General features: G+C 35.2%; 1 protein-coding gene across 1 annotated transcript; it reads right to left on the bottom strand.

The window, feature by feature from the left end:
* Positions 1-1208: 1208 nt before the first annotated feature.
* Positions 1209-2279, bottom strand: LOC101898298 (histidine-rich glycoprotein-like). Its single transcript, XM_011292078.3, has 2 exons — positions 2274-2279; positions 1209-2207 (listed from the first exon to the last, which is right to left on the bottom strand). Exons 1-2 carry the CDS (start codon positions 2277-2279, stop codon positions 1209-1211), a joined length of 1005 nt encoding a protein of 334 aa, XP_011290380.1.
* Positions 2280-12950: the final 10671 nt, after the last annotated feature.

Here is a 12950-nt window from a genome sequence, read left to right as displayed (position 1 = left end):
AAATGAAGTAGGTTGAAAAAAATTTTACTCAGATGTGTGTGTTAGGCCTGCAGGATTTTTGGTATCGAAAATGGGCTATATATGTCCACGTTTTTGTAAAGCTCCCATATAACTGTACCTACGGATTTAAGAGTTTTTGGGTATCACAATTTTAGTAGTAGTCACAATTTTATTCCGAATTTGCTGTAAATTAGCAGAATGGGAACACATGCAAAAAAACATCCTTGCATAAAACCGCCAATATAGGTCTATGTTTTGGTATAGTCCCTATATAACTGTGCCTCTAGATATTCGGTATTTTTATAATTTGTGTTACGCATTTCACCGTAAATGTTTTTAAATTTGTTATTTAAAATTTCTAATCGGTACTACAGCAAATGACAGTAAATTGTCTGTGCGGGTCCATATCTTCGTATAGCCTCCACGTAACGGTACCTCTCTATATTCGGTATCATCAAAATACCGAATATAGGGAGGTACCGTTAGCTACATTTTCCATCGGAATTGTTTCAAGTTTCGTAACGGCCTAGACAAAAATTGCATATGCAGGTCGATATATTCGGTATTTTAATGACTTTAGCAGTATTTTTAAACATTTTTTTTTTTTTTTTTGAAAATTTACAGATTTCTTCCAAATATGGTGTACATTGAAAGTTCGGCTTTCAGTTTTACTTGTTTGTGTAAATTTTGAACTTTTGTTATGGGATTGCATACTATTTTAACACTAGCCCAGTATTAAGATATCACTTTAAGATAGTTATTACTTTTTAAAATGTTGATCTTTTGTGGAGAAGCTACAGGGAGTGGGAGAAAAGGAGGTACTAGAAGGAATGTGCTGACATTGCCCATCTCCGAACTAGATCTTAATTTTGGTGACAGTATTACTTGCCGGTTAGACAGAAGGACCTCAAATTTTCTGAAGCGGATTTCTACCTATGACCTAACAACATTATTTTGATGAAGGACATTTTAGTCCCTCTGTAGCCAAAAGACCGAGGATATATTTAATGTTAGAAATGTATTATTGAGGATAACCTCAATAAAAAATTTAAAAAAAAATGAATTTTAATTAATTTATAATTTTCATTTTATTTTTTTTAATTAATTTATAAATAACAGATATCACTTACACTTGAGATAATGCTAATATTTAGGGTCTGAGACTGGATGGGCTAGAAACCCTCAAGTTCTTAAATAAAATTTAAATATTATTTCCAACTATTTGATGAGGCTTCTGGTGGCAAATACGCATTGGATGGTGTTTGAGCTTGATGTATAACCTTGACAGTTTTAACAACATGTCCAGTTGAGGTTGGAACAGCAGCGTTAGCATGACCATTGTTATCAGATGACGATTGATGAATCACCTTAACGGTTTTAACATCATTATGTTGGCTTAGAGAGGGAGCGGCATTGGAGTGTAGAACTTTGATGGTCTTCACATCATGATGACCACTGTCATGAGAGTGATCATGAGCTCCGCCAAAGCTGCCATGAGAATGGCCAACATTTTGATGGATTACTTTCACTGTCTTAACTTCTTGATGGTGATGATGAGCTGGAGAGTGATCAAGATGACCAGCATTCTGATGAATAACCTTTAGGGTCTTAACCTTCTGGGTATTTCCGCCTCCGTATCCATGGCCATGAGAATGATCGTTAGCCTTATGAATTACTTTCAAGGTCTTAACTTCCTGATGGCTAGCATGGGCATGGGAGTGGTCATGGTGGTTTTCATGAATAACTTTAACTGTTTTCACCTGATGATTTCCCGCAAGATGGTGATCAGGAGCATGAGAATGGACTGTACCTTCATGAATAACTTTTACAATTTTTACCGACTGCTGGCCAACATCGGAATGATGATGATGAGCACCAGAATGTTTTTGATCACCATGTTCATGAATTAGTTTAATGGTTTCCAAATGCTCTGGATGCGAGATCGGAGCCACATTATGATCATGACTGGCTTGTTCGTGTATTAGTTTTATGGTTTTCACATCCTGATGGCCACCGGAATGATGATGATGATGGTTGTTTTCTCCATGTCCAGCTTCGGTTTGATGAATTACTTTAATTGTCTTAACTTCTTGATGATCCCCATGTCCAACTGATTCCTGATGATGTCCAGCACCTCCTTCACTGCCACCCGACAAAATACCAGCAGAACAAGAGGCTACCACAAATGCCAATACATAAATGAATACCTAAAGGATCAACAAATTCCATAAGTTCTCCTTTTCCAGATTGAAAATTGTGTTATTGGAACCCACCTTCATTGTAAAAGTTTCCAGCTTATTTTATTGGCACTTCTCCGAAACTAACCTCAACGACCTCTAAACGATGTAGGCGATAAACTGATAATCTTTCCATATTCCCATCAGAAATTTATACCAACTAAAAATTTTGCCGGAAGGTGGTAGTGGAGAAACAATGGATCTATTCAATCAACGTAACAATGGAAGACTTGGCCAATTTGAATACCTACCGATATTACACAATTTGTAACGATGATCTTTGAACAATAGGGAGATTTGTCTACATTATTGATTGCCTTTATCCGATATTGTCAAATAGTTTTGATAACAAAACATAACTTCAGCGAAATGATTGCGTGGGATTTGCCAATGGCAAGATTGTAAATTGTCATTATATTTTACCAAAAATCGTAATCGGGACTGATGGGTCGCAATCGGGATCGCTCGAATTCGAGTGGTAGTAGTTTTGCAAGTACAAACAAGTAAAAAAGCTGAAAGTTCGGCCGGACCGAACTCAGCATTTGAACCGAATTTGGAAATTTTCAAAAAAAAAAAATAAAATCCGTTAAAAAGTCTGTCAAAATCTTAAAAATACCGAATGTAGCCGTTATATAAGGGTCTATACGACGACATGGACCTGCATAGACAACTTTTGTCATAAACCATTACAATACTCAAATGCAAAACTTGAATAAAAAAAATTCGGTGAATAATGTAGCTAAAATCATCAAAATACTGAATATTGGGAGATACCGTTCTATCGGGGCTATACGAAGACCTGGACCTGCATAGACAATTTTTTTCAGAGGTTGTAGAACCTATTAGGAATTTCAAATACGAAATTTCAAACAATGAATATTGTACCTAAAAATCATCAAAAGACCGAACAAAGGGAGGTACTGATATATGGGGCCTATACGAAGTCCAGGATCTGCATAGACGCATTTCTGTCATAGACTGTAGTTCTCATTACGAACTCTAAATACGAAATTTGAAATAACTCTGATGAACAATGTCGCTGAAATCATCAAAATACCGAATATTGGGAGGTACCGTTATATGGAGGATATACGAAGACGTGGGTCTGCATACGCAATTTTTATACCCTACACCATAAGGTGGTCAGGATATTATGTCTTTGTGCATTTGTTTGTAACATGGAGAAGGAAGCGAGATAGACCCATAGTTACTTTTGAGGATCTCCATAGAATCACTTTCTAAGTTGATTTATGCATGTCTGTCCGTTCGTACGTCTGTCCATGTATTATTGTGAACAATATGCAGGTCGCATTTATTATCGAATTGAGATGCAATTTTGCACAAATCATTTGTTTGGTCCAAGGACGAACCCTATTAAAATTGGAGATAATCGGTAAAAATTTAGATATAGCTCCCATATATATCTTCGTCCGATTTGCTTTTTATGGTGCACCAAACGTGTAATATCAGCCCGATAAGATGGAATTTGGCACATACGACCGAATTTAGTCTAGAAGGTAGTATGCCAAATTTGGTGAAGATCGGTTCAGATATAGCTATAGCTCCCATATATATTGTTCATCCGATTTGTTGTATTTGTTACCTACAGCCGTAATATGCACTCCGTAACAACGATATTCAGGGAAATATATCAAATACAGCTCAGAAATATCTTTGCTAAATTTTATCCAGATCGGTTCAGATTTGGATATAGCTCCCATATATATCTTTATCTGATTTCAAATTAATTTTGCACCAAATGGGCAATACAAGTCCGAATTTAAAAGATACTAATGCTTTGGCATATTTAGTCCTTTGAATTTTAAATTAAAATTATAATCATTGCGTGTATGATTGAATTATCCCATAAAAACTTTTAAATATTAAGTGGAGCTCAACTAAATTAGCAAAGTGGTGTAGGGTATCATAAAGTCGGCCCCGCCCGACTTTAGGACTTTCTTTACTGGTTGAAAATGCAGTACACTTATAGTTCGAATTGCCAAAAACCCTTAAAATGTACTAAAGTTAGTACTTTTTCGTATTATGTGAACGGTTAGAGCTAAAAACTTGAAATTTGGAAAGGGAATCATGGTTAAGGAGTAGGGTCGACGTAAGAAGGTAATTTAGGAAATGTCTACTCATGTATAAAAATTTGGAGGAACTGATAAAGGTGAAATCCTAAAAGTTTAAATTAGCATTACAGGCGGAGTTTACGATTGGGGTATGGGGGTAGTTTTTGAAATTTGTACTAATGTGCACGACAAGTTCTAAATTTAGTAGTTTCGGAAATTCATATTTTTGTGTACTAATTGGTACTAAATTTTGGTGCAATTTAAGTTTTGGTAGAACCGTTAGAGTTAAAATCCTGATATTTGGAAATTAAATTTCTATTGGATATGATGTGGGTAGTTATGGAAATTCGTACTAATGTGTACTAAATGATACTAAATTTGGATTTGGAGTGCTGAAATTGGGAAATAAGATTAATATTATTTTGTAGGATTGAGGTATGTAGGAAATTTGTACTTATTTGCACCAGATGGTAATAAATTTGGTGCAAATTGGCAATGTGGTGAATCGATAGAGCTGGAATTCTGAAATTTACAAATAAGATTTATATGGAATTGTATGAAAGAGGTATGGAGATATTTTGGGAAATTTGGAGTGTAGGATTGGAGTATGTAGGAAGTTTTGAAAATGTTCTAAATTTGATAAGGCTGTAATTTCGAAATTTTGAATTGGAGTTACTGTGGGAGTGTAGGATTGGGGGATGTAGAAAGTTTTGGAAATTCGAAATTATGTGTACCAAATTTTTATAATTTGGATTAGGGTGAACCGAAAAGGCTACAATTTTGAAATTTGGAATTGGGATTACAGGGAGTGTAAGATTGGGATTGGGAGCTTTTGAAATTCGTAATTTTGTGTACCAAATGGTAAATTTGGCAAAAAATGGATTTAGGTAAACCTATAGATCTGGAGTCTTGAAATTTGGAATTATTTTTGGAAAAAATACTACAAGAGTACAAAACTTAATAAATTGTACAAAACTTAATAAATTGTACAAAACTTAGAATTGATTGTATGGATTGGTGTGTAATGTTGAGATATGGAGTGGATTTGGAATTTGTATTTATTTGCACTATTTCGTATCATGTGAAAATATGGAAAAAAACTTGAAATTTTGTATGAAAATCAAGTCTGGCAAATAGGGCAATTTTCACTTTTAGTACATACATTTTGAATGTAATTTTTATAAAGACTATTGCACCTTGATATATATGACTTATTTTGAGATTTATAGTGAAATTTTATGTAGAATATATCTTTTTTTGACACATTTTGCCTTAAACGAAATTTTATGTTACTTTCAGGCTTCAAATCGAAAAAAAGCTCAAGTATATATTTATCAAAAATAGGGAATATTTTCTGTCTTTTTCTTTGAGAATATTAATACAAATATTTTTTGATATCCAATGGAAATAGAGATTTCTATTCTTTGGCGAAATATAGTATAATTTAATGAAGAATATTTTTGCCTTTGATGTCATCCTTCTAAAATGATGCTTTGTTGGAGATTGTTGCACAAACTCACATAAAGTACGACTTTAACCCTAAAATGTGAGGTTTAATATATTTGAATTTTTGGCGTTTAGGTAAGATTCAGACTTTTCATGTCTTCTAGGACCTATAGTAGAATTTTATGTCAAATAATTTTGTGGAGTATTTTGATTTGCTACGATACCGTTTAATAAGAGTTTTTACCTTTATTTAAGGAAATGGACCAAAAATACCTCTTTCTTGGCTCGCTTGAGGGTTAAACATAATATTCCCCGCAATATTGCCGAAGACACTTTATACTTCAAATTCAAACTCAATATTCAAATGCGAAACTTGAAAAAAATGTAGCTAAAATCATGAAACCAAATATGGGGAGGTACCATTATATGGGGGGTATACGGTGACGTGGACCTGCACAGACAATTTTCTGTCATAGGCTGTAGTATCCATTACGAACATGAAATACCAATGTTCAAACAATTCCGGTGAATAATGTCGCTTAAATCATCAAAATACCGAATATCCGGAGGTACCGTTATATGGGGGCTATACGAAGACGTAGATCTGAACAGGCAATTTTCTGTCATAGGATGTAGTATCCATTACGAACATCTAATACCAAATTTGAAACAATTCCGGTGAATAATGTCGCTTAAATCACCAAACTACCGAATATAGGGAGGTACAGTTATATGGGGGCTATACCAAATCGTGGACCTACACGGCCAATTTTCCATACCAAAAATCCTGCAAAAATAATATAAATTTGAGTAAAATTTTATTAACCTACTTCATTACCTTCGGAAGCTAGAGTGATTTCTACAGGCGGCTAGACTGACGGAATGTATATTTCGAGGTGTTACAAACAGAATGACAAACCTAATATACCCTCCATACTATCGTGGAAGGTATAAAAAATTGAATTTTGTCACACAGTACAAGAGGAGAGAAATCGATGCTATAAAATTCACAGTTGAGTGGAGATTTGTTCTGGATAGAGCCATGAATCACATCGTTTAAAAAATAATGCTTTACTTGGCTCTCTTAAATTTTAATTAATTTTCGTTAATGTGCAGTTAGACTTGTGACCACACCAAAATTTCCCTTCCTTACTGGGTTACTTAGGCCCTGCTCTGAATCTTTACTACAAGGTTAAAAGATCACTAGGAATTCCTAGTAAATCTTAGCACTAAATATGACTGTCAGCTTCTGAAGCCAAACTTTTAATAGAAGAAATATTATGACGTATTAAAATGTTTTTGTTGATAACCCAAAAAAAAACTATAAAATTATAAGATAACAAGAAAAAGTATTCATAGGTGAGAACGAAACAAAAAAAGAGGTGCGACAAAACATAGCTCGACCGGGTCATTTACAATTCTTTGTTTAAAAAGAAAACAAAACAAAATCTTAAAAAGAAATTGGCCATAGCACAAAGCTATGCTCCATAGATATTGCTTGGGTAATAAAACCTAGCTACACCCTAATTACATCAACTAGAAAAGTAGTATGTGTGTATGTATAATTTTAATAATTAAGGTAATAAATTTGAAGTATCAAAAAGCCACGAAAAACAAAGACTTAAAGCTGACAAAGAGATAACAATCCACAGATTTAATGCTCCAGTAATAATGACACCAAATGACGACAACAAAAAAGATCAGATGAAAGATGTGAAAGCAAGTCATAGTGTCAAGTTGTGGTAATGCCAGTGAATGAAGAATAATTCTCATTAAATTGGACGTACTCGAATTGAACTACATGGAAATGGATGGTAATTTGGGTATTTTGGTTAATTTGTAACATTGCGTCGAATTTTACAACTTTGAGCCCCAAATTATTTTCAAGAACTAATCGTTTTAGGAAAGAATTGCCGAGACTCGCTATATGCGAGCTTGACCTATGTATAAGCGAAGTGAGGTTAAAACAAGTAAAAAAGCTGTAAGTTCGGCCGGGCCGAACTTTTAATACCCTCCACCATTTGGTACAAATTTGGCAATTTCCAAAAAAAATAAAATAAATAAATAAAATAAAAAAAAATCCTTTAAAAATTCTGTTAAAATCTTAAAAATACCGAATGTCTATACGACGACGTATACATGCATAGGCAACTTTTGTCATAAGCTATTACAACATTTAAATGCGAAACATGAAGAAAAATTTGTTTATAATGTAGCTAAAATCATCAAAATACCGAATATAGGGGGTACCGTTATATGGGGGCTATACGAAGACGTGGACCTGCACAGACAATTTTCTGGCATGGGCTGAAGTATCCATTACGAACTTCACATGCGAAATTTGAAACAATCCCTGTAAATAATGTCGCTAAAATCATTAAAATACCGAATATCGGGGGTACCGTTATATGGGGGCTATATGAAGACGTGGACCTACATGGTCTATTTCCTGTTTTCTGCTGCAGTATCTATTAAGAACTTGAAATACCAAATTTGGAACGGTTCCGTTAAATAATGTCGCTAAAATCATCAAAATACCGAATATCGGGGGGTACGGTATATAGGGGCTATACGAAGACGTGGACCTACATGGCCCATTTTCTGTTTTCTGCTGCAGTATCTATTACGAACTTCAAATACCAAATTTGGAACGGTTCCGTTAAATAATGTCGCTAAAATCATCAAAATACCGAATATCGGGGGGTACCGTTATATGGGGGCTATACGAAGACGTGGACCTGCACAGATAATTTTCTGTCTTAGGCTGTAGTATCCATTACGAACTTCAAATGCCAAATTTGAAACAATTCCGGTGAATAATGTCGCTAAAATCATCAAAATACCGAATATCGAGAGGTACCGTTATATGGGGGCTATATGAAAACTTGGACCTACATGACCCATTTACGAACTTAACCTGCCTACTGGCAAAATATACATGTGTGCAAAATTTTAGCCTTCTATCTCTATTTGTTCGAAAGATAGCGTGATTACGACAGACAGACAGACGGACAGACAGACAGACAGACAGACAGACAGACAGACAGACAGACAGACAGACACACAGACAGACAGACGGACATGGCTAAATCGTCTTAGAATTTTACGCTGATCAAGAATATATATACTTTGTTGGGTCTGACGTGAGTATTTCGAGGAGTTACAAACGGAATGACAAAATTAATATACCCTCCATAGTATGGTGGAGGGTATAACAAGTAAAAAAGCTGTTTACCCTCCACCATGTGGTACAAATTTGGCAATTTTCAAAAAATTGAAATCCATTAAAAATTCTGTTAAAATCTTAAAAATCCCGAATGTAGCCATATATTAGGGTCTATACGACAACGTGGACCTGCATACACAACTTTTGTCATAAGCCGGCACAGACAATTTTCTGGCATAGAATGTAGTATCCATTACGAACTTCAAATACAAAATTTGAAATAATTCCGGTAAATAATGTCGCTAAAATCATAAAAATACCGTATATCGGGGGTACCGTTTTATAAGGGCTATACGAAGACGTGGACCTGCACGAACAATTTTCTGTCACAGGCTGTTATATCCATTACGAACTTCAAATGCGAAATTTGAAACAATTCCGGTAAATAATGTCGCTAAAATCATCCAAATACCGAATATCAGGGGGTACCGTTATATGGGGGCTATAAGAAGACGTGGACCTGCACAGACAATTTTCTGTCATAGGCTGTAATATTCATTACGAACTTCAAATACCAAACCAATAATTCCGGTAAATAATGTCGCTAAAATCATCCAAATACCGAATATCGGGAGGTATCGTTATGTGGGAGCTATACGAAGATGTGGGCCATTTTCAATAGCAAAAGTCCTGCATAATACACATTTGAGTAAATTTTTATCAACTTACTTTATTTCGTTCGGAAGCTAGAGTGATTTCCACAGACGGACAGACGGATAGACGGACGGACATTGTTAAATCGACATAGAATTTTATGCTGTTCCAGAATATATATATACTTTGTGGGGTCTAAAATGTATACTTCGAGGCGTTGCAAACGGAATTACAAACTTAATATACCCTCCATACTATGGTGGAGGATATAAAAAAGGTTAAAAAGTATCAGGCAGACATATTCTCTCTGCATATGGTTAAAAGTGTGTCTTTTTTTTGGAAATCGTTGCACTTTTGTAGGTAGATGCCAAGAAAAATTGACAGTATATTCCGTAGAAGAAAGTGGGACAACAATACCTGTAATGTCTAACAGCAATAGGAACAACCACAACAAAGTGCGAGGATATCAAAGATGGCAGCATCCTTGCCAATATAGGGCTTTGAAATTTAATAGAGATCATTAGAAAAAAAACTAAATTTCTCGAAAAGAAAAGGTTTTTTATACACAAACAAGTATTAGTTGACAGATGTATACCCTCAGCCATATGGCTAGAGAGGGTATATATCATACAGGGTTGCCCATATTCGACGGACCCATGACTCTTTGGGCGAATTCCAATCGATGAGGCTTGTCCGCAGGCAACATTCTTTGCGTCAATTGAATTTTGTACGGGAACAAATGCAAATCAATGCGAATAATCCGTTCTAAAGTGGACCGAGCCATGCCCAGCTGCTGAGAACGGCGTTTTTGGGATGTTCTTGGGGACCTCTCAACACTGGCTCGTACGGCAGCGATATTCTCGGCCGATCGCCTTGGTCGACTTTTATATGGCCTCTTCGGATCAGAAAGAGCCTTACCAGTCGAAAATTTTTCGTATAAACGCTTAATGGTGTTCTTAGAATGCGCACTTCTCAGATTTTTTATGTTTTAAAAGCACGTTGAGTTTTCACAATTGACTTCTTCTGTTGAATGTAAATTTCAGAGCGCTCGCGTGGCGTGTATTGGTTCATGGTAAAAATCTGCCTGGACTGACGCTTCAAACGCGGCATGTCATCAAGCGATGTGACATCTCTGTCAAAAGTTATGGCGTTGCCAGATGGTCCGTCGAATATGGGCAACCCTGTATACGGCCAAAACGTGCCTCATCGAAATAACAGTTTTGAACCCTAAGTCTTTTTGGGCCAAATCCGTTTCAGGACATTTGGAGTCGATCTAGCGATGTCCGTCCGTCTGTCTGGCTGATGTGCACGTAGGCAATATCCGATTTGGTGCAAACTTGGTACATCGTAATATTATCGTCAAACTCAGATCCAGTTCGGAAATGGGCAATATCGGTCCACTCCTTATGGTCCCTTTCACAAAAAATGTCAACATTTTTAAGGAAAGTAACTTGTTGCGCAGAAAGAGAAAGAATAATCCGATTTCGCTAAAACTTTGCGAATCCTAATATTTGCATCTGTGCTAGGTCACGTGGACAATAAAAAAATGGACAATATCGGTCCACTCCATCAAGTACCTCCGCCACAAAGGTTCAAAATTTTCGATAATTATAACTCCTATAAAATGTGATGTAAGTATCCGATTGCCTTCAAATTACACACATCACAATATTTTTCTTAACCCAAGGTACGGTGTGAAGATAGAGTTTATCGGTACACTCCTTCTGTTACCTCCCCCACAAAGGGTCAAAATTGTGAATATTTATGAAGCTCATAAAAATCTGTTATAGAGATGGTAGAGATCCGACTATTCCTTCTGGTACCTCCCACACAAAGGGTCAAAGTTTTGAATGACCAAAACAATCATAAAATCCGAAATAAGCATTAATTCAAATTACATACATCACAATATTTGTATTAACTCAAGATTTTGAGTATCCATGAAGCTCATAAAACGCAAAATTAACATCCGATTTCATTCAGATTTAGTAAATCTAAATATTTCCATCACCTCAAGATATGTTATAAAGATGGTACAGATCGGAACATTTCTTCTGGTACCTCCCTCAAGGGTTCAAGATTGCTGAAAAATAAAACGCTCAATGAAAGCGAGATAAGCATCCAACTCTCTCTCTTGATATCTGTCATCCCCTTCTGGTAACCCACCCACAAAGGAGCACAATTTCAATACTTATGTCTGTAACATCTTGCAAAATAAGTCGCCGGTTCTTTACAACATGTTATATCTAAACATTTCTCTCAACTAGAAATCTGATATGAATATGTAATTAATCGGAATTTATGATAAAATTGGATATATATGTTCGATTTCCATCAAATTTTGCCCATACCAATATTTTTATCTCATATAAAGTATAGGAAAGAGTCGATATTGTGCATCTGCCATGTTGTAATATTTACATCAGTCTTAGATCAGACACGATAGTTAGAAATATTACAAAGTGCCAGATTTGGCCTATATCGACTACATCCTGTGCTTTATACGAGATTTTTGGAAATTGTTGATTTTTTTTTTTTATTATATAATTTAAAGTGATGATGCATAAACAATACTTGTATGACAAATTAGCTGTCAGATCCGCGCATAAATCTTGCCGTAGTTTTCCCTTATAATGTGACAATAATATCACCTTTATCACCAAAACGCCGGTACTGCCTAGTACCTTTTTTTATTCGAATTTTAAAATCTCTATCATATTTGATGTCTCGTGCCGATATTAAAACACATGTGAAATTTAGAGAGTCAGCATGTTTAGTGCTTTTAGTAGCTGTTTTAGTACGAATTTCTAAAAATTCCGACTTATCTGATATCTGACATTAATAGTGACCAACATACGAAATTTTAAGACTATATGGGTATACGTATATAATTTCAGCAGTTTTGATATATTTAATACCTTTTAGTACAAATTTCCAAAAACTTCGCCTAATCTTACTTCTTCTTACCTACATTCCAAATTTCAAGCTTCTCGCCCTAGTCGTTGCTTCTGGAAGTCAGTCACTCAAGTTTTATTATTTTATAGGGTAAGTGTGCCTAAGTTCGGCATGTTCCAGTAGTCGGCACTTTTTATTTTTAAGCCCAAATAAATGAAACTATTATAACTAAATGTATTTTGTTTACTTCAAAAATATTGTCAGCTATATTGTGTACAATTTTGCTAAGAAAATATGATTTATTGTAATAAAAATTAAATTTTTGTCTGTGAAGGTCCTCAACAATCCATATTCTTAAGAAAGTCTCGCTGTAGTCATCAAAACGATCGGACGCAATTTCGCATACGCACAAAAAGTTTGTCATTTCCCACTGTTAAACATCCAGAAAAATATAAATTTATTATTAATATATACCAATAA

Source organism: Musca domestica, unplaced genomic scaffold (assembly GCF_030504385.1).
Source record: "Musca domestica strain aabys unplaced genomic scaffold, Musca_domestica.polishedcontigs.V.1.1 22, whole genome shotgun sequence".
Lineage (NCBI taxonomy): Eukaryota > Metazoa > Arthropoda > Insecta > Diptera > Muscidae > Musca > Musca domestica.
This window is presented reverse-complemented; position numbering and strand designations above follow the sequence as displayed.